This window comes from Vombatus ursinus, unplaced genomic scaffold, assembly GCF_900497805.2.
Source record: "Vombatus ursinus unplaced genomic scaffold, bare-nosed wombat genome assembly UNPS02014816.1, whole genome shotgun sequence".
In the NCBI taxonomy this organism is placed as follows: domain Eukaryota; kingdom Metazoa; phylum Chordata; class Mammalia; order Diprotodontia; family Vombatidae; genus Vombatus; species Vombatus ursinus.
In genome coordinates this window covers 24,167,682-24,191,120 of record NW_020954594.1, presented here as the reverse complement: position 1 = coordinate 24,191,120, position 23,439 = coordinate 24,167,682, and the positions used below count along the sequence as shown (strand labels likewise).

At 41.6% G+C, this 23,439-nt stretch overlaps 1 protein-coding gene and 1 pseudogene across 1 annotated transcript in view; one reads left to right on the top strand and one right to left on the bottom strand.

Moving 5' to 3' along the window:
- Positions 1 to 22,298, bottom strand: part of LCT (lactase) — a 31,167-nt gene extending 8,869 nt beyond the window's left edge. The window contains 7 exon segments of the mRNA XM_027835539.1: positions 488 to 1,012; positions 1,015 to 1,129; positions 3,568 to 4,297; positions 9,695 to 9,864; positions 13,375 to 13,458; positions 16,353 to 16,432; positions 21,641 to 22,298. Coding sequence (XP_027691340.1) covers positions 488 to 1,012; positions 1,015 to 1,129; positions 3,568 to 4,297; positions 9,695 to 9,864; positions 13,375 to 13,458; positions 16,353 to 16,432; positions 21,641 to 22,298 — 2,362 coding nt within the window.
- LOC114023164 lies at positions 19,038 to 19,556 on the top strand (annotated as a pseudogene).
- Positions 22,299 to 23,439: the final 1,141 nt, after the last annotated feature.

Below are 23,439 nucleotides of genomic sequence, written 5' to 3'. Positions count from 1 at the left end.
ATACATGCATAGATGAAATAGTTAATCATTCACTGTCTTTCATTGTTATTTAAGTACCCAAATGTGTGATAGAGACAGTAAGTCAAATAGAGATGGGGGTGGGGAGGTGTGTGAGAGATGAAAGTGGGCTGGAATGACTGGAAGGGCTTCATTTGAGCATTGGGATTGGGTTGGATCTGGAAAGGAAGAGGGTTAAGAGGAGGGATTCCAGGTTGAAGAAACAGCCAGAACCAGGTGATGGATTGGAGAAAGACAAAGGGACAAACCCTGTCCTTAGAGGTTGCAGAGTGTAGCAGAGAAAATGCTGGACTTCGAGTCAAGAGGTCTAAGTTCAAATGCTGACTCTGATTCTTTAGCCACTAGAAGCCTCAATTTCCTCATCTGTAAAATGGGGGTGGCAATGCTGGTTCTGCCTTCATCCCTGGGTTGTTATGAAGGAAAGTGCTCTGTAAACCTTCAAGAACTAAAGAGATGAGTGAGTGCTTACCTTTGAGCACCTCATTGATATAGAGATTGAAATAGTTACTTCTTGCGGAATCATCAAGGACCCTGCCTTCTTCCAGTGGCAGGCCATTGGCAGCCAGGTAGATTGGAACATTCCCTTTGGTATATTCCAAGGACACAAACTGTAAGAGTCTCCTGAGACCCCAAGGCACCACCCGAAGCCAAGGGGATGATGTCCGGAGCCAGGTGGGGTCCATGTGCTGGGAGAAGCCCCAGAGGTTGTCATAGTCCAAGACACAGGAGCCATTCTGGGCATCCCTAATCAGGCGGGCGGTATAATGTGACAGGCCGAGAAAGTCAGAGGAACCTTTCCAGAGAAGCTTCTCTTCCTCAGTTAAACTAAGAATCTGGGCGACGAAGCTGCCACACTGTCTGTTTTTCTGCCGGATTTGTTCCTTCAGGGTGTCAGGGTAGTCACCATCCATAAAGAGCGGGTGGGCAAACCAGCCCAGCATGGAGTGCAGGTAGCGCTCAGCGGCCCTCACATCCTCGGCCTCCTCTGGAGAATAGGGCTAGCCCAGTCGGAGTTCAGCACGATCCCTAGCTGCCCCTGCTGCTGCCCATGATGGTGGCGATCATAATGATGCCAACCCTTGGCATGAGCCTTGAGGATGGAGCGAGCCACCTTTGGGAAAGGAGGGAAAGAGAGAACAGAATACAGGCTTGAGGGATGCTTATTTATTTTGTTCCCTATACCTGTGATCTCACTGGTACAGAGGACTCCAGAGAACTTCAATTACACCAGTTTCACAACTTCTAGACTTAGTGGACTGCCTCAGGGCATCTAGGTGGCCAAACAGATAGAACACTGGGCCTAGAGTCAGACGATCTGAGTTCAAATCCTATATTAGACACTTGCAAGTTCCCATCACTGCACATGTTACTTAGCCTCTCCGTGCCTCACTTTCTTTGGCTGTAAAAATTAGGGAGTTGGGCTCTATGGGCTCTAAGGTCCCTCTTAGAGGATTGCTTGGGGTGTTTAGGTTGCGGCAGACACAATGCTGGGTGTGGAATTAAGTAGATTTGAACTCAGGTCTTCCTGATTCAGTTCTCTATTACCCCACACTGCATCTTTGAATCTGATATCTCAACACCTGAAATCTCATCCCTCTGCTAATTGGCTCAATTTTTGGTAGACAACACCTCAACCCCCTCAGCCTCCTCTCCCCTCTGACTGGAGGGCAGGAGACTCCTTCCAAAGCCTTCCTTTACAGAGGGCTCAGACATTTCCAAACTTTCCAAGTAACTCTCCATTTTCCATCAGAGGCTCTGCTTGGTTTTGACTCTATAAAACATCATACCCTCCTCCCTCTCCACTCCCCTCAACCTTTTTGTAAGTTGCCTTCCCCCATTGAATTGTAAGCTCCTTGAGGGCAGGAATTGTCTTTCTTTTTCTTATTTGTATTCCCAGCACTTAGCAAAGTGTCTGGCACATAGTAGTTGCTTAATAAATGGTTACTGAATTGAATTGAAAGAAGAAAAGGACCCAAGTAAAACATTTACCCAAAACAAAAACATTTAGAGCAGCTCTTTTTGTTGTGGGAAAGAATTGGAAAATGAGAGGATTCCCATCAATTGGAGATGGACTGAATAAGTTTTGGTAAATGATTGTGATGAAATACTATTTTGCTATAAGAAATGATGAAGGGAATAGTTTCAAAAAAACTTGGGAAGACTTGTAGAACTGATGCAAAGTGAAGTGAACAGAACCAGAACAATTTATACAATAACAGCAAGATTGTATCAACTCTGAAAGCCTTAGGAGCTCTGAACAACACAACGACCAAAAACCACAATTCTAAAGGACTCATGATGAAATATGCTATCCACCTCCAGGTAGAGAGGTGATAGGGTCAGATTACAATTTAAAGCATATTCTTTCCTTCCTTCCTTCCTACTTTTCTTCCTTCCTTTCTTCCTTTTTCTCTTTCTTTTTTGACATGGTTTATGTGGGAATTTGTTTTGCATGAATATATACATATATGCATATGTGTGTGTACACATACATGCATATCATACATACACATACACACATATGTATATTGGTTTGCTTAGCTCTCTAAAAGACAGAGAGACAAAAGTGCTGGGCTTTGAGTCAAGAGGACCTTGGTTCCATATCTCTTTAGAGTTTCATCTTCCAATAAGATACAGGCATCTCAAGGACTATATATTGCCCCATAGCATCTTAGTGTGATGCTTAAAAAAAAATCCTTTTTGCATGTAATTGTATTACTACTCTACTCCACTCATTTAAAAATTTTGGTTGAGTTATTGTGGAGTTGTTTTTGTTTTTGTTTGTTTTTAGCTATTTCTCTTTTCTTTGGTATTTCTACCTGTTAATTTTTTTTGGGGGGGGGGGCTAGGCAATGGGGTTAAGTGACTTGTCTAGGGTCACACAGCTAGGGAGTGTTAGGTGTCTGAGGCCAGATTTGAACTCAGGTCCTCCTGACTCCAGGGTCGGTACTCTATTCATTGCACCACCTAGCTACCCCATTTGTTAATTTTTGAGGAATGTGTGAGAAGCCTGATTCCACTAGATTGTCTCACTCTGCCATCTTGCCTGGAAAACTCTGAATGGAATTTAAATGAAAGCAACGAATAGTAGGAAAAACTATAGTGTAATATTAATAGCTACTCTAGGACACATTGCCATGGAAAGAAGATTTTATAGAAGAAAAGACAACTCTTGCTACAGTGGAAAGCATGTTGATTCTAGAGTTGGAATATCTGAGTTCAAATCCCATTCCTGGTGCTTACTCCCTATGGTTGACCACTTATCATCATAAGCCTCAGTTTCCTCATATATAAAATAAGAGGGTGGCACTAGAAGTTCTTTGAGATCTCTTCCAGCTATAGACCTCTATGATCAGTCAGAAATGGTATCTGTACTAGCTGAGGGAAAGGGGATTAGCTCAATGTCCTTTCCTAATATTCCATTAGAATGTGGACTCCTTGAGCACAGACTATGTTTTTGCTTTTCTTTGTATCCTCAGCACTTAGCACAGCATTTGGCATATAGTAAGGCCTTAATAAATGCCTGCTGATTGAGAGCTTGATCAGAACAGCATAATTAAATGAGGCGATTAAATGAGGGTCAGAGATGCCCGGGGCATGCTGTCCAGTGCCATAGCCTGCGTAGCTTATCACCCAAGGTTCATGAAAGGTCACCCATAGCTTCACCCGGTCCCCAAAGGTGGCAAAGCAAAAAGCAGCATAGTCCACAAAAGCATCCACCACACTCTCATTCTGCCAGCCTCCATGATCCTGCAGGGCCTGCTATAGGTCCCAGTGGAACAAGGTCACCATTGGCTCAATGCAGGAGGCCAGCAAACTGTCAACCAACTTGTTATAGTAGGCTACACCCCGGGGGTTGATGCTGCTCTTGTAGCCTATGGGGAAGATCCTAGACCACGAGATGGAAAACTTGTAGACCTGAGGCTGGAGGCCACGGAGGAGAGCGACGTCATACTCAACCTTGTGGTAACTGTCACTGGCCACATCAGGGACTGCTTTATTCTCGGCATGGCCCTGATGTCCGAACCTGTCCCAGATGCTTTCTCCTCTTTCACCTTCTGCCCACGCTCCCTCCACGTTAAAGGCTCCTGTGGCAGCACCCCAAAGAAAACCTCTAGGGAAAACATCATTCAGGAATGAGTCTCTGTCTGCCACAGACTGGTTAGCAAACATCTGCCAAACTTGCCAGTAGGCTGAGGCAGGTGTCACAGAGAGGGGTGCCACTGGGTTCCTTTCCTGGGTTTGGCCAGCCAGATTGTCAGGTAGGGAACAATACCTGCTAAAGCATAAGAGAAGGAAGGGATCATTTGCTTTGTTTAATTTGCATTGATGTGGTTTTTTTATACCACTTTCATTTTCAAATATATCCCCATCCACCCCCCTCCCACTACTTGAACAATTCCTTGTAACAAAGAATAAAAAAGGGGGGGAGGCAGGAAAGCAGCAAACCAAATAACACATATACAATACAATGCAATATAATAATCATTTATTAAGCATATGTGCCAGGCACTACATTAAGCACTGGGGATACAAAAAGAGGCAAAAGACAGTCCATGCCCTCAAGGAGCTTATAATCTCATGGGGAGGGGGGAGGGAAGGCAGTTAACAACATGTTAAAAATATATATATATATATGCAATGCAAGCTATATACAGGGTGAATAGGAATAATTACCAGAGGGAGGGCACTAGAATTAGGAGGGGTTGGGGAAGGCTTCCTGTAGGAAGTAGGATTTTAGTTGGGACTTAAAGGAAGTGAGAGAGGTCGGTCATATCTACTATGTCCATAATCTGTTCATCCCAAAAGCTATTTTCCTCTATCTCTCCTACCTTTGGTGGCTAAACTCCTTGAGAAGACCTTGCTATGTGCCAGATACCGTGCCAAACACTGGAGATACAAAGAAAGGACAAATAAACCTCCCCCCCCCAAAAAACAACAACAATAACAACAACAACAGTAACAACAACAACAACAACTAGTTCCTGCCTCTCAAGCAGCTCATGGTCTAGCTTCCTGTGCTAGATCTTCATACAGGTCGTTTCCACTAACTTGGGTGTCTCCCAAGGCGCTGTCCTGGGCCCTCTTCTCTTCTCACTCTATACCACTTCTTTTGGTTAACTCATCAACTCCCATGATCCAATGATCATTTCTGTGCAGATGGTTCTCAGATCTAATTATCCAGCCCTAACCTCTCTCCTAACTTCCAGTCTCACAGGTCCAACTGCCTATCAACCCTCTCAAACTGGATGGCCCATAGACATCTTAAATTTAACAGGTACAACACTGAGCTCCTTCTCTTCCTCCTCATCAAACCATTTCCTCTTCCTCATTTCCCTGTTTCTGTCAAGGTCACCACTATCTTACCAGACATCCAGGCTTGCAAACTAGGTGTCATTCTCCACTCCTCATTCTCTCTCTCACCTCTCATATTCAATCAGTTATTATGTCCCGTAGATTCCATTTTTGTAGTATCTCTTGTACACCACCCCCACCCTCCTCTGACTGCCCCCACTGGTCAGCACCTCATCATGACATGCCCAGTAGCCTGCTGGTGGGTCTACCTGCCTCGGGTCTCTCCCCACTCCAGGCCATCCTCCACTTCACTGTCAAAATGATCTCAACATCCAAGTCTAAGCATGTCATCCCCTACACAATAAACTTCAGTGGCTCCCTATCATCTCCAAGATCAAATATAAAAACCTCTGTTTACCTTTTTAAACCCTTCACAACCCGGCCCCCTCCTCTCTTCCCCAGTCTTCTTACATCTTATTTCCCTCCATGTACTTTGCAATCCAGCGACAGTGGCTTCCACACATTCAGTGCCTGGAACTCTTTCCCTCTTCCTCTTTGCCTCCTGACTTTCCTGGTTTCTTTCAAGTCTCAGCTAAAATCTTGTCTTCTATAATTAGTCTTTCCCAATCTCTCTTAATCCTAGCATTTTCCCTCTGAAATTATCTCCTGTTGTTCCTGTGTATATTTTGTTTGTACATAGTTGTTTGCATGTTACCTCCCTCACTGGACCGTGAGCTCACTGAAATCAGGGACTCTTTTTTGTCTTTTTTTATACCCCCAGGTCTAACTCAATGCCTGGCACATAGTAGGTGCTTAATAAATGCTTATTGTCTTGACTATCTGCAGTACCCCACACTCACAGGCCCCACTTTCTTGATCCTCCAATGGCCAAATTTGGCTGTCAGAACCACAAAACATTCACTTTATTTTTTTATTGCTGTTCAGAAAGTGATAATATGATAACTGAGAGGCAGCCTGGGAGAATGGACAGAATCCTCACCTTGGAATCAGGAAGACTGGGATTCCAGATTCTGACTCACATTGGCTGTGTGACTTTGGGTAAGTAATTTAACCTCTCAGTGTACAAAGCAACAATCTAAAACTCTAACATTTAGGACAGTTACTGATGAGCAGTGGGAGAGAAAGTTTCCTCACAATTCTTTTTTTTCTTTCTGGCAATTGGGGTTAATTGACTTGCCCAGGGTCATATAGCTACTAAGTGTCTGAGGCCAAATCTGAACTCAGGTCCTCCTGACTCCAGGGCTGGTACTCTATCCACTGTACCACCTAGCTGCCCCTTACAATTCTAGCCAAAAAGAAAACAACACCAACACCCAAAATGGTAGCATAACATCCAGAATGAGGGAGGGAACTGATTATCCCAGGTATTCTGTCCTAGTCAGATCATATCTATGCTGTGTTCTGGGCACCACATTTTAAGGGGGACATTGTCCAACTAAAGGGTGACTTCAGTCAACCTAACAACTTTCCTGTAAGTTCTCTTGTCGTTTTTGTTGTTGAGTCATCTTTCAGTTGTGTCCAACTCTTCGTGATCCCATTTGGGGTTTTCTTGGAAAAGATACTGGAGTGGTTTGCCATTTCCTTCTCTAGATAATTTTACAGATAACAAAACTAAGGCAGAGTTAAGTGACTTGCCCAGGGTCACACAGCTAGTAAGTATTTGAGGCCAGATTTGAACTCAAGTCCTCCTGACTTCAGGGCCGGTGCTCTGTCCACTGTGCCACCTAGCTGCCCCTATAAATCTTATGATTTAGAAAAGTTTTTCTAAAATCTTACGATTCTGTAATTAGAGTCAATTCTCAATTATCCATTTGAATGGACGAGAACAGAGGAAAGGATGTTCTGGAAATGCCTGCTAAGCCAAAGATCACCCGCATTTGGTTCTGGAGGATAATGAGAGAAATACTCATTCAGCAACATGTGAACAAGCCAGGTTTTCGCTCACTGAAGCCCTTCTTTCTGTGCCCATTCCTGGCCTTTTGCAGGATGGTGTAGTAGGACACTAGACTTGGAGTCTTGGGATCACAGATCTATTGCTGGAAGGGACCTTCAGAGACAACAAGATTCCAACCCCCACATTTTACAGAACATGGAGAGTTGAAGCGACCAGCCCAGGACGACATTGCTGAAGTGGGATGGGTACCCACATCTTCCAGATGCCAAGTCTAGTGAGCCATGCTCCGAGGAGTCAGAAGACTAGAGTCTTAGCTCTGCCATTAGTCATTGGGATGATTTGGAGTCAAGTCATTTCTCAGAACCTCAGTTTACCTATCTGTAGGATGGTGGCAATAATATTGACATGATTTCTTCCTGGGATTGTTATGAAAGCATCGGCAGTTTGGGAAAGCTGAGAATGATTATCATTGATACTCCCTGGTGCAGAGGCAGAGGTCAGAGATCATCTGCCCAGCAGATAAATCCCTTTATTGTGAATTGCGTCTCTCCTTTGGTTGACGTGGCATTGAGCCTTTCTCTAAAAGTCAGAGTTCAAGGTATTTCAGAAGTTATTTATGCAGCCTACAATACTCCTGAGGCCTCCAGAACCAGATTAAAATGTAATTGGAAAATAGTTAATAAAATAAATAAAAGTACACTAGAACACATTACATAAACATGTGATTTTTCTATATTAATATGGAGCAAGATTTAGTGACCCCCCAATCCTTTTTGGGTTTGACCCCACTGCTTTATGCAACTGTCAGGTATGAAGAAGGTGATATGATAGAGAGAGTCTTCTCATCCAGGATGCCTTATACCAATAAAATCCCTGGTCTAGTCCTTATTCTTCTAATGTCTTTACTTTAAAGACAGAGAAATTGAAGCTCAGATAATTACGCTCTTGGAGCAAGTTAGAGAATCTAGGCCTCCTAGTTAAGAGCTCTCTCTATCAGACTACCATTAGATTGCTTAGACCTAGAGATCTAAACCAAAACCACAGCTGATTTCTGGCTAGTTAATATAAATGGCATAGGACTGAAGTGCACGTGATCAACGTAAGCTGTTTGTGCCACCTTTGGCCACCCGGCTGCCAAAAATCCTAGGATCATAGATTTAGAGATAGGAGAGACCAGAGCACCCAACTCCCTAATTTTACAGATGAGGAAACAGAGGCACAGAACGGTCAAGTGACTTGCCTAGGATCGCACAGCTAGTGAATGTCTGAATTCAGGTATTCCTGAGTCTGCACCTAGCCGTGAGTCCCAGCTACCTAGTCAACAATACCTAGCTCTCCAGAAGAGAAAGGAGATGAAGCTGGGGAGAGAAAGACAGAAGCCACAAGTATTTAGGCTCATATGGCAGGCACCAGGTAGCCTGCCAAAAAACCTGTGAGGAAGGGCAATGGAACCAATGGAAAGAGGTCATTATTCAGGCTGATCTGGCTTAGGAAAAGAAAGGGCCCTTCCCTGCATGGTCTCAAGTGGGCATAGGTGGCAGGAGAGATTTGAATAGAACCAACACTGAGCATGATTCTGTGGTACAGACCCCATGTGGTACTGTGCAAAGCATCTTGGGTTAGGGCTGAGGTGATCTGGATTCCAACCCAACACCATCTGTAAAATCTTAGGTAAGTCATTTCACTTTTCTTGGTCTCAGTGTCCTTATCTGAAAAATGAGATTGGTGATGAGTGGTCCTATCTACCTCAGAAGGTTATTGCATCTATCGAATGAGATGATGTTTCTGAAAGCAGCTTTGTAACTAATTGATAACAATAACTAGCATTGATATGACTCTTTAAGGTTTGCAAAGCACTTTACAAATATTATCTCATTTTATCCTCACAGTAACCCAGGGGGGTAGTACTATTATTATCTCCCTTTTACAGGTAAGGAAACTGAGACAGACAGAAGGTAAGTGATTTGCGACGTCACACAGCTATTAAGTGTCGGAGACTGGATTTGAACTCAGGTCTTCCTAACTTCAAGTCTGGTGTTCTAGCCACTGTACCTCCTAGCTGCCTTAATAGAATAGTAAAGTCCTATTCAGATGTAAGGGATTATAGAAGCAGACAAATAAATGCTTGAAGAGAGTGAAAGGAGCGTATTTGAAGGCCTGGGAAGCCAGTCTCTGTCTTCCAGTTTGCTCTAGGAGAAGCCATTTGCAAAGTCTTATAATAATATCCCCATCTTCAAGTGACTTTTCATAGGCCATTGAAAATGTTTTCATGTTGTTTTCTGAACAGCCTTTCCCACATTTTACAATTGAGGGGAAAAAACTGAGAGATAAAATGAGATTTCATCCATTTTTATCTCATTTATCAGAGAGATAAAATTACTTGTCCAAGGTCACACAGATATTTAATGGGAGATACACTCCCACACCAAGATCATCTAGCCTTAAATGGAAGAAAATTGGTCTTACCTTTTCTTGTCGTTGGAAAAACACTGTAGGAATTCATTGATATCAAACCCAATGGTCAATACTTGGTCTTTATTTATGGCTGTAAGATCAGAAGTTTGTTCAATCACACATGCAGACGGCCTGTCAGGAGATTTCTTTGTGCCTAAAAAGAGCTTCATAAAATCAAAATTCTAAGCAACAGACTAAATGCTCTTTCACAGGTGGAAAAAACGAATCTCACAGAGACTCAGTCTGAGTCTGGCACACCTCTACTTTTTGTTTTTCAGTCATTTCAGTTGTGTCCCACTCTTTGTTACTCCATCTAGGGTTTTCTTGGCAAAGACACTGGAGGGGTTTGCTATTTTCTCCTCCAGCTCATTTTACAGATGAGAAAACTGAGACAAACAAAATTAAGTGGCTTGTCCAGGATCACCCAGCTATTAAGTATCTGATGCCAGATTTGAATTCAGGAAGAGTCTTCCTGACTCCAGGTCTGGCACTCTATCCACTGTACCACCCAGCTGCCCCCATCCCCCTACTTTGGAGTATTTTTTCAGTAGGACATTTGGCCAAGTCATTGCTAGAAGAACTAGAATATATGGCTAAACAATCTGACTCTTCCTTTGAGTACATGCCTGGTACACACATTTAATAATTGAGCATCTACTTTGGACACACATGCCTTTCGAAGTTCCTCCAGTGCTGTTGAATAGATCTTATTCATATTATCCCAATAAGAGTTAGGGTGATGAAGGGCAAAAAAAGACTGGTCTTGGAGTTGAGTGAGCAGAGATCTAGTCCTGGTTCTGATACTTACTCTGATACTTGTGAACCTTGGTATGCCCCTTAAAAATCTCTCTCTGCCTCTGTTTCCTCATCTGTAATTTGGGTAATGATACCTTGCTGCCTATCCCCCAGGAATGGTATAAGGATAGCACTTTGTAAAACTTAAGGCGCTATGTAAAAGTGAAATATCTTCATCATAGCAACTCTGTGAAGGAGATAGGGTAGTTATTATTCTCATTGGATAGTTGAGGAAACAGGTTCAGTATGAGTTAAAGATGAAATGATGTTGGATCTTAGAGTCAATAGAGAATCATGGGGGTTAACTGAGTAGGGGAGTGGCCTGGTCAGCTGTAAGGAGGATAGAAAGGAGTAGGCAGAGACCTGAGGCAGGGATAGCAATTGGGATGCTATTGTAATAGTACAAGCTTGAGGAGATGAGGGCCTGAGAGAGGGTAATAGCTGTGTGAATAGAGAGAAGAGAATTGGTATAAGAAATGTTGTGCAAGTCAATTGACAGGATTTGGCAAATGATTAGATACATGGGACGAGGGAAAGTAAGATGTTTGGTTTGCTAATCTGGAGAGACTAAAAGAATAGACACGGCAGAAATAGGAAACTTCAGAAGGGGAGATGGATTTTAAGGAGATCTCTGAGGGAGACTATGACCTATCCATCCATGCTTCTCCTGAGTAGCTCACTCTGTCCCACCAAAAAGGAGATTGGAGAGAGTGTCATATCAGCCACTGCCTAGGAGGAAAAGGGGACCAGCAGGGAGGGCCTACACTGGGGGTGGGGAGGAATTTTTGCCTGAACAGCTGCTGGTGCAGGTGCCTGGGCTGTGGTTAGGTTTTATCTGCCCTAGGGACCTCTACTAAGAGCAGAAGGGAAGATTTTTGGAGAGGGGGGGAAGAAGGGTTCTTCAGCAATAGTGACTAAAGGGGGTGGGGTGGTGGCCCGATCGACTGTCATAGGAAAGGTGAGATGGAACCCATCCTTCTAACTTCTGGCTGATTACTGCCTTGGGGTCAGTGCACAGCCTACTGGAGATACAAGGTCCTTACTTTGGAAACCGCTGGTCTATCAAACGAGTAAAACCAAGTTTGTGGCTTTAGGTGACACATAAACCAGATTCAAATTCAGTTCACACACAAACTTTCACAGATCCCAGTGCTGGTCCCTCATGGCTCAGATCTGGTCAGTCATGTCTCATACATGAAGTCTATTGATTATAGGGAGATCAGATGAGAGGGTGAAAATGCTTCACTATAGCTCACCTCCACCACTGGAATAACAACTCAAATATGCTTTCCTACTGATGGTGAGTCAGAAGTATCATCTTCTCATACAAAGGAGAGGATGTTTTCTGTCATGGATACATCCATTATCTTGACTGACCTGCCTGCCTATGCTTGCAGTGATGCTGATACTTGTTGCCGATGGAGAGGTAAGGACAAATACATGTGAACCAGGGCTGGTTTGTCATTTATCAGTTTATTAATTTTATTTATTTATTATTTATTATTAGGTGAGCTGAGACTCTGACCCTGTGGGTCAGGAGGGATCTGATAAACCAGGACTTTGATTTGATAACTTTTTTGACAAGTCATCACCTTGATAACTAGAGGTGGTAAAATATGGGACAAAAGGCATATATACTTGTCTTTGCTTGACTAATGTCCCACAGGGACACAGGTAGTCAACAAGGGGAAGGTTGGAGCTTAAACCAAGAAGGAGAAGCTAAGGATTAAGGATGATGAGAGTACAGGAGGTGAGGATCAGGCAAGAGGCAAGAAAAAGGCCCAGGAATAGGCAGCTGTCTAGGGTCCCAAAAGGTCAAAGAATCAGGGATGCAGTAAGTCAGGAGAAAGTCCAAAGTATAGACAATATACACGGACAAGAATAGGTGCAGGTCTAGGAATCTAGGAAGACAAATAAGCTAGTCATAACACCAAAGTTCAGAATATAGTATATTCTTAATATATTTCCTATCGTGAAAGGGAATGGGGCTAGAGTAGGGGCAAGCAAGAATGGGAGAACTAACATGGACATTGAGCCCACTCCCCTCCTTTTACAGATGGGAAAACAGAGTCCCAGAGAGCTAAGTGACATGCCCAAGGTTACATAGCTATTAAATGCCTGAGTTAGGATTCAAACTCAGGTGTTTCCAACTCTAAATCCAGCACAATGCAATATATGCTATTGCTGTTGTTTGTTGTTCATTCATTTTCAGTTGTGTCTGACTCTCCGTGACCCCATTTGGGGTTTTCTTGGCAAAGATACTAGAGTGGCTTGCCATTTCCTTCTCCAGCTCATTTTATAGATGAGGAAACTGAGGCAAAGAGGGTTAAGTGACTTGTCCAGGGTCACACAACTGGTAAGTGTCTGAGGCCAGATTTGAATTAAGGAAGATGAGTCTTCCTGACTTCAGGCCCAGCACCATTCAGCTGCTCCAGTGCCAGAGTGTCTCTAAACATAAATATTATAATTATTACTGTAATGTCTCTACCGTCTAAATGAGAGCATTACTAGTGATTCAGTCACTATCACTTCAAGAAGATGTCTTATTTAGAAATGAGAAGCCCCCTTTGTCAGTGAAAATTCAACCTATGCAGCTAAGTGGTACAATGGAAAAAATCCTGGTCTGGATTCAGGAAGACCCGAGTTCAAATTCAGCCTCAGACACTTACTAGCTATGTGACCCTAGGCAAATCACTTAATCTCTCTTTTCCTCAGTTTCTTCAACTGTTAAATGAGGATAATAATAGCATCTGTCTGGTATGTAGTAGGTGCTATCTAAATGCTAGTTGTTATTATTATTACTATTAATACTATACATTAATTGAAACCTTAAATATCTAACACACTCCCAGAAACCCACTCCATTCACCATCAGAATGGAAAAGGACTCAAATTACCTGCAGTTTACTCATCTCTTGGGGTGGACTTGCCTCGTTCTGGCAATCACATAGCAGATCAAGAGAGAGGAAATCAGTAGAGTCCTAGAAACAAATAAATAGAATCATTACCATTCAAACACTTGAAAAACAAAAGTATGCTTGGAATTGTTCTGCTTTTCTGCTTCTGTGTAGAGCCCTAAATGCTGGCAGAGGGGAAGGGGGAAAGGGAGGAAAGTGGGGGCAGGAGGCACAAACGAGAGGCGGGAGGACTTTGACCACTTCCAATGGACAATAATAGATCCCAGACCATTGATCTGGGTTTCATCAGCTAGGGAATGGCTGAACAATTAGTGGTATAGAAATGTAACAGGATATTATTGTGTCATAAGAAATGACGAAAGGGACAGTTTCCCTTTAAAATTTAATTAAAAAAAAACTTTTCATAAAAAATAAAATTAGCTAGCTGTATCCCAGACACCAGGAACCTCAAAGAGTAATGAGTTCTAGGGCCAATGGTTTCAGGAGCCAGTGCTGGTGATACTCGCCCCTTCCAGTGGTCACCTTTTTCAAAGTGTCCCGTTAACATTTCAGAATACAAATTAAGGCCACATCTTGTAGGAAGCCTTTCCTAATTAATCCCACCCCTCTCTACTCCACCTCCCCTTCAGTCCAAGAGTACAGCACTTGATCCCTTGCCTTTCCATGAACTTGTCAAATACTATCTCTATAGATCTTTATAGATCAGATACTTCTCTGGATTGCTTTGATTATTAGATTAGAGGACAAAACTAATCTTGCTTAATTAGTAAGTAATCTTCGTTATATACCCCAGGTACCAATTCAGTTCATGTCCTGTGAACCCTAATAATATGTTGACTGACTCCACATTGCTTTCTAAATTAAATTTTATCATCAGTATTTATGGAACATCTGCCATTTGCTATCTTGTAGCTATCTGTTATGATGGCCAAGTCCAGATTTAGCCTTGTTCCCTTTATGTGTTTCTCTTACTCCTCCATTTGTATTTTTTTTTTAACTCTGTACCATAGACTTGGGGTCAAAAATCTCTTTATTGTATTTTCTAACAAAATACAGTTAAGTGGATCTGGAAATAATTGGCTGACCAGACCCAAAGCATATTGACTAATTGATTAATGTCAATGTGGAGGTAGGTCATTGAGTCAGTTATATGACTTTGTCATTGACCTGATTCTGTTTAATATCCAATGGTTTGGATAAGGCAGGCTTATCAAATTTACAGATGGTACAAAAGAGGAAGAGAGAGTTAATACATTGAGTGACATTGTAGGAAGGGAAGGAAATAAGTATTTATTATGTGCCTACAATACACCAGGCATTGTACTGAGGGTTTTATAAATATTATTTCATTAGTGTAGGAATTCAAAAGGAATTGGACTGGTGAGGTAGAAACAAATAAGATTTAAGAGGGATAAATGTAAAATATTGCAGTTAGATTTAAGAAATCAGTTACATAAGTAGAGAATGAAAGAGACATGGATAAAAGTAGTTCATACTAAAAAACAAACAAGCAAGCAAACAAAAACCCATCTTGGGGTTTTAAGGGATTGTAAGCCCAATATAGCAATGTTATGTGGAAACTGAAAACCAATGTGTTCTCAGGCTACATCAATAGAAGAACATCCAGAGCAAGGGAAGCAATAGTCCTGTTTATTCTATCCCCATCAGACCACATCTGGAGTACTTTGTCTAGTTATGGTCACCACATTTTAGAATAAACAAGTCACTTTGTATAGTGCTGAAAGGTTCATGAAACACTTTCCTCCTAGTCACCTTGCCCCATCTGTAAAATGGGAATAAATGGCATGTGTACAACCTACCTCACACTGATTCTTTAAATAGTACTTACATCTATGAGCCCTAAGCCATCCACAAACCACCCAGAGGCCTGACAGTTTCATTTTGGGGTTCTGGCTTTTTTTTGTTTTTCTAAACCACAAGATTTGAGGAAGTGAGAACTAAGTTGTTTAAAGAACACACATTTAAATAACCATTAGAGGAAAAGCAGCTCTACTCTGAATGGACCTTATCTTCTCAAGTTCAGTTCAAAAAGCACTTATTAAGTACCTTCTACCTGCCAGGCACTGTGCTAGATGCTGGAGGCATGAACAGAAAGACAAAGAACTTATATTCTATTGAGGAGAATAACATGTATAGAAATTAAATATATACAAAGTACAGAGTTCGGTAGGAGGAGGCAGGGAGGGAATCAGACCCCACTTAAACTGGGCTTTGAAGAAAGCAATGCAATCAGCCCTCTTTTAGTTGAATGCTTGGCCAAGGCAGACACAGGCTCTTCAAGTAGGCTAGTTAAAGTTTCAAATGAAATCAGGGCAACCAAGGTGGCACAGTGGATAGAGTGGTGAATCTAGTGTCAGGAAGACCACTGAATTAAAATCTGGCCTCAGACACTTACTAGCTGTGTGACCCTGGGAAAGTTACTTAATCTTGCTTGCCTCAATTTCTTCATCTATAAAATGAACTGAAGAAGTCAATGGCAAATCACTCCAGTATTTTTGCCAATAAAAACCCAGATGGGGTCATGAAGAGTCTGACATGACTTAACAATAACAACAACAATAACAACAACAGGACTTTATAAAATCACAATGATCAATCTTCTTGGACAACATCAACACAACTTTTAATTTTTAAAAAACTAGCATTTATTAAGTACCTGCTATGTACCAGACACTGTGCCAAGTGTTTACAACTTTTCATTTTATTCTTGTGACAACTCTGGGAAGTAAGTACTATTATTACCCTCATTTTACAAACAAGGAAATTGAAACTGACAGAGGTTAAGGGACTTGCCCAGGTTATACAACTAGTAAGTCTCTGGGACTAGATTACAACTCAAAGTCTACCTGATTCCAGGCCCAGGATTCAGTCTCCACTCTGTCACCTAGCAGCCCCTATCATCTTTTGACATGGGAAATGAAGCTCACTGGTCTTACCTTGATAAGATGACACCACTAGGAGCCCAATAAGTACTCAGAGGTATCGTCAGCTCCTACCACAATGGACGGTTCCCCACCTGAAAACCAAACAAAAAGAAGGGAAGATAAACACAGGATAGGCATTTAATCCAAACCTCTCCTTCCTCCTATTGTCTCAGTTGTGGACCTCGCTTCTTCCTTTAATGAAAAAATTGAGACCATTCAACGTGACTTCCCTCTTTTCCCTGTTCTTCATTTCAAAACCTTTTGAAATCATCTCCCACATTGTCCTCCTGTCCTTCAGTGTTTGACGATGAGGTTCCTCTTCCCCTTGCTGGAGCCAATTCCTCTACACATGCTCTTGATCCCATTTCCTAGCATCTTCTCCAGTAGATTGATACCTCAATCATCCCCTGTAGAATTCTTAATTTCCTCCCCCTTCACTGGTTCCTTCTCTACAGACTTCAAGTATGTCTTTCTCATTTATCCTTAAAAACAAACAAAACAACAACCAAAAAAAAAAAAAACTACCCTCTCCTCTTTCAACTTTACCATTTTAATTAAGGATATCTTGAGGGTACTATCCTTCTAATCTCTCAGATTTGCAATTTTGCGCCCTTGGCCTGTATCTTACCAATTGCCAAATCTTGCCATTCTACCTCACCAACATCTTTTGAATCCAACATCTCTCTACTTATACAGTCACCACCTTAGTTCAGGCTCTTATCCCCACTTGCCTAGTTAGTTGCAGTGACCTCCCAGACTCGACACTCTCCCTGGTCCACTCTTCAATGCTACCAGTGATTTTCCTTAAGCATAGAAGTGATCATATTACTTTCCTAATCAATAAACTCCAGTAGCTCCCTATCGTCTTTAGGATAAAATGTAAATTTGTTTAGCTTTTAAAACTGTATACCCTCTGGCCCCAACATATTGCTAGCCTCATTGCATTGTGTATTGCTTCCTTTGCCCCACTCTGTGATCCACCCAAACTAGCCTTCTCTCTGTCCCTCACACAGGGCAATCTCCATCTTTTATCACCATACCTTTGCACTAGTCACCTTCCTGAAATGCACTCCCTCTTCATGTTTACCCCATAGAATCTCTCCCTTTAAGATTGAGTTAAGGTACCTACCACCTTCCATGCTTCCTTACCCCCCCCCCTTCTATGTTACTCTGATACATGTTATCCTTTGTTCTCGAAGAGGACCAAAATGATGCTATGTTGGGGTCAAGGTACAGTGTGTCTGACTGTGGCTGATCAGACCAATACAAGCTTGGAAGACTCTACCATAGGTCAGGTATAAATAGTCCATATAATACATTACTGGTAATTTGAAAGATAATTTTAAAAAAAATTCTGAGGTCTTTCAAACACTTTTCCTGTATATTTTACACTAGTTAAAAGAAACCCAAGTGGATGAATCCAGGTTGTATGTAATGGACAGTAAAAATGCTCATCAATGTACCTGTAATATAATTAATGATTTAAAATATACTTAAGTATAAAATAAAATTCGCCATTATCATGTTTAAAATAATAATTTTTTAAAAAATATAAAGCCTTTCTAAATCCTCCCAAAAGCTAATGCTCTCTGTCTCCAACTACCTTGTATTTAAGTACTTAGTATTTATTTGTAAGTATTCGCTTTATAGCCTGCATACATTTATACATGTGCTTATCTCCTTCATTAGAAAGTAAACTCTTGAGGCAGCTAGATGGTGCAGTAAATAGAGCACCAGCCCTAGAATCAGGAGGACCTGAGTTCAAATCCAGCCTCAGACACATAACACTTACTAGCTGTGTGACCCTGGGCAAGTCACTTAACCCCATTGCCTAGCCAAAAAAAAAAAAAAAAGAAAAAAAAGTAAACTCTTTAAGAGTAAGGATTCTTATTCTTTGTATTTGTGTCTCTAGAACCAGCACAGTGTATGTGCTTAATAAACGACTATTGATTGATTGATTCATACTTTTAACAAAATTCCCCACAGTGCATATCACAGTACTGAGTAGATAGTGAGCATTCAATAAATAGTGTTTGAATGAACACGAAGTATTTAATCACTGAAACAGAAACAGAAAGATTGAAAGAAAATGACTTTTAAAAATCTTTAAAAGGTTTCATTGAAGTAAGAATATGGGGGGCAAATGAAAGATAAAAACTGAGGCAAGAACATTAAACAAATGGCTAGTGAAATACCAGATAAGGTCAAAGGAAGGAGAATAGATACTTAGCCTTGGTCAAGTCAGAAGGCCCAGGTTTGAGTGCTGACTGACTACCATTAACACCTACATAACTTGTCACTTCACATCTCTTGATTTTAATGTCCTCATGAAAAAAATGAATGTCTCTGACCAGATAATCTCTAAGGTCCTTTGAAATACAATTTCTACTGTCCTAAGTAACACAGTAATACCTGAGCTACCAGGGCACAATCACTAAAGAATTTGTGGATGTCAGTCAAGTGTATGGAAAATTATGTGGGGCCTTGTTAAAGGGATTTGGGTGAAGGAAGGAGAAGATTAAGAACAAGTCATTAGAGTCTAGACAAGGGGGCTAGGAAGCAGGAAGGGAGGGAGTGGGGGGCGCCAGGCAGGGGTGTTGACATTGCTCCCTTGCCCAGAGCCCACCTGCCTGCTCTGTCCCCTTCTTCCTTCCTGTGATGTGTGTTTTCCTGGGGGACCAGCTTCGGGAAGCCACCATGGACATCTTTGGGGACTTAAGGAAGATGAATAAGCACCAACTGTATTAGCAGGTTTTAAACTTTGCCATGATTGTATCTTCTACTCTTATGATATGGAAAGGCTTGATAGTTGTCACTAGGAGCAAAAACCCTATTGTGGCGGTTCTGAATGGCAGTATGGAATCAGCATTTCATAGAAGAGACCTTCTGTTTTTAACAAATTTCTGGGAAGATTCTATTAGAGTTGGTGAAAAAGTTCACAGAGTCATCAAAGTTCAGGAAAAAGACAATGGAAATGTCAAATTTCTGCTTAAAGGAGATAATAATGAAGTTGATGATAGAGGTTTGTACAAAGAAGGTCAAAACTGGCTAGAAAAGAAGGATGCTGTAGGAAGAGCAAGAGGGTTTTTGCCATATGTTGGGATGGTTACCATAATCATGAATGATTATCCAAAATTCAAGCATACTCTTTTGGCTGTAATGGGTGCATATGTGTTACAGAAACGTGAATCCTAAAATGAGAAGCAATTCCTGGGTCTGGACTGAAATAGATTCAATTGAAAAAAAGAAAAACTAATATATCTGAAATGTTTTACTTTCTATATAAAAGAAAACAGTGTGCAGATTTTTTTGTCTTATCCAAATAAATGGTTCATCAGTAAATAATTTTAAAAAAAGAACAGATAATTATAGGGATCTAAAACTGAGCAGATGTTGTTCTGGCAGAGAATCAAGAGGATCTCGCTCTGCTCCATATTCCTTAAAAATTGTACAAATTATATCCTAGTCAGCCAAGGGAAGCAATGTTCTACCTAACACCTCAACTCCCTTAACAACTTTGTAATTAGTAATAGATGCATTCAAACACAGAGAATAAGTTTTATGATGACCCCAAAGAGAGGTTCTGTTCAACCGAATGGACTACTGGCTGCCCTCAGGAAGTTTGGAGGGTGGCTCAACCTCTATCCCTCTTACTTGTAGCACTGTCCTGGTCCTCTCCAATGAGCTCAGAGGTTATGTCCAATTCCTGTCTGAAATATGGATCCACTTCCATCTTTTGGTAGCCTTAATAGCTCTCTCCTGGAGGCCTAGTACAATACCCTTAATCCAGTTAATTTTAGGTATCAGCAAAAATAATGTGAAATATGAGAAAAGGTCAGGAACCCCTTCTAGAATTCTAATCCCTGTTTTACAGATAGGAAAGTGAATCAGCTTGCCCAAGGTGACACACGAAGGTAGTGGTAGAACTAAAGACTATAGGTTCTTGCTTCTAGTCTGCTTTGGCGTTCTACAGGCTATCCTCTGTGACTTTGTACGCTAGTTGTACATTGTTTCTAGACTGATTAGAGGCAGCTAGGTGGTAAAGAGGATGGAGTGTTGCAGTCAGGAAGATCTGAGTTCAAATCCTACCTCTGATGCTCACTAGCTGTGTGATCTTGGACAAGTTGCCTAACCTCTGCCTGCCTCAGTTTCCTCAACTGTGAAATTAGGGTTGTGATGAGGGTCAAGTGAGATAATATTTATAGAACACTTAGTACAGTGCTTGGTACATAATACATGCTTAATAAATGTGTGTTCCCTCCCCTGATAAAAATATTATAGCTAGAAGATCATAGGATCCTAGCTTTAGAGCTGGAAAGGACCTTAGCCATCCTCTAGTCCAAATCCCTCATTTCCACATAAGGAAACAAAGGTCCAGAGAAATGACTTGACCAAGTCCATACAGGTAAGTGGCAGAAGTGGGATAGGAACCCAGGTCCTCTGACTCCAAATCCAAAGCTCTTTCCTCTGTACCATACTGCCTCTAAAGTAACTTAAACCAGTAAGAAACATCTTTCAAGCCTATTCATGATTTAAGAAATTTAAACCTTCTTTGTTTGCACTATGACCTCCAATGGCTCTTCCAACCCTGCTCATTTCATCTCTGTATATTATATATACATATATTTGTACCATATATTGTTGTAATCAACGTTCATTTAATCATCAAGATGCACATAATTATAAAATCATAGATTTAGAATTGTAAAGGACCCTTCAAAGTCATCTAAGCCAACCCTTCTGATTTTACCATTTGGAAAACCAAGGTCCAGAAAGGTTGTGACTTGCCTAAGGTCATCGGTTCAGTCGTTTCAGTTGGGTCTGACTCTTTGTGTGTGACCCCATTTGGGGTTTTCTTGGCAAAGATAATAAAGTGATTTGCCATTTCCTTCTCCAGCTCATTTGACAGATGAGGAAACTGAGGCAAACAGGGTTAAGTGACTTGTCCAGGATCACACAGCTGCTAAGCATCTGAGGCTAGATTAGTCTTCCTGACTCCAGCCCCAGTGTGCTAATCCACTGCACTGAGGTCATATAGGTACTTAAATGACAGATAGCTGATTTGAACCCAGACCCTCTGGTTCCAGCATGACCTCCTTTCCACTGTACCACGCTGCCTCTTAATCCTTCCTCCCTCTCTCCCCTTTGCATTCAACCTCACTCATTTTACAACAAGAGAAGCTAAGAGCTAGAAATGAAGTGATTTGCCTAATGTCAAACAAAATCACCTGGGTGGGTTTATTGAATGCCATATTAGCTTTCTCATTGTAGCACAAGAATTCAAACCCATTTTCATTCACCTTGAGAAGCGAAATTTTCATGGTAGACATTATAGGCTTTTCTGTGGGCATCGGCAATGGCCTGAAAACGAGAAGACCTTGACTCCTGGCGGGGAAGATCCTCCATCACTGCTGCCAAGTCACTAAAAGTGAACCAGATCTCAACCAGGTCCCCAAAGGAGTGGAAGGCAAACAAAGCATAGTCTGCAAAGAGGCCAACAAAGAGGTCACTTTTCCAGGCCCCCGATGGGGAGGCTAGGGCTTGTTTGGGTGATGTTTGATGGTGCAGGACCACCAATGGCTGAAGCTGAGAGGCCCTGAGCACCTCAAGACGTCTTCTGTAGCATTGTACTGCGCTCTGGTCTGGCTCCCAGGAGCTTCCTGTTGGGAGAAGTTGTGCCCAAGGAAGAAGGACTTTACAGTGGGTCACCCCACTGGCATAAAGGCTGCCAAAGTATTCAGGCAAGGTGGCAATCAATGGCTGACTGCAGATGGGAGAGTCCAGGTCAGGTGCGACAAGGTTAGACCCCTGCTCACTTAATGGATGATTCACATCCTGAATCACATCGCTGGGAAGAGGGCCAGCAGCTGCAATGAAATTCCGGGTAAATTCCCAGTCCATTGCCCAGCAGGGAAAACCGAACAGAAGAACAAATAGTATATTCCAAGCCAGCTCCATTTCTAATGACAAATTCTAAAGATGCAGGGATCTTTGGTATTTATACACAAAATCTGGAATTGTAAAATGCTAAAGGATTGTGAAAGGTAATGATTAACGCAGATTATCTGTAAAAATAAACTATAAACTATGTACTCAGCAGAAAGAAAGAGAACATACTGTAGTCTATGGTAGTAGCTAGGTGGCATAGTGACTAGAGCACTGAGCCTAGAGTCAGGAAGACCTGAGTTCAAATTCACCTTCACATACTTACTAGCTGTGTGACCTGGGCAAGCTATTTAACCTCTGTTTACCTTAATTCACTGGAGAAAGAAATGGCAAACCACTCCAGCATCCTTGTCAAGAAAACCCCATGGACAGTATTGGCATGCTATGCTCCATAGGGTCATGAAGAACTAGATACAGCTGAGTGACTTAAGAACTACAAGCAGTCTATGGACCATGGAGGGTACGGTTCATGAGAACCCCAAAATCTGAAATAGTTTTAGAAAGAAACTTATTAAGTTATTTGATGGAGAACAAGCCAGAAAGAAGGTATGGCACCCTCTCATCCAGTCTTTGGAAGGTTTACGTTATATAGGATTTAGATAAGGGTACCCATACACAAAGTGCCAGAGAAGGCAGCTTGAAAATTAGATAGATTGACATGGATAAGCATTCAATAAAATTCAGGTGAAGCCAAATACTGTCTTGGGTGAACCTAAAATAAAACCCAGGTGAGTGATGGGTCCAGGACCTGAGGGAACTCAAAATTCCTTCTCCAGCATTCCTGGAGAGTTACTGAGGTCAGGGTAACATTCTGGGTTCAAACAATGTCTAATCATATAAAGTAAGATTTACAGTATAATAATTAAAAGATTTTCTGAACAATATAATAAACATTTTCCATAAGGGCATCTGCCACCTTCAGCATCTATGGTCATATTACCTCAGGATTCAGTATTACTCATTACATTTATTTTGCATTCAGTTACCTTTTTGTGTTATTGTTATTTATACTATTATGCTCAATTTGTATAACATTCTCCTGGTCCTGCTTACTTTGCTCTGTTTTAGTTCATACAAATTGTCTTGAGTTTCTTGAAATTACTGATACTGATATCTTATGGTTCAATAATAAACCAGTAATCATTTAATAGTA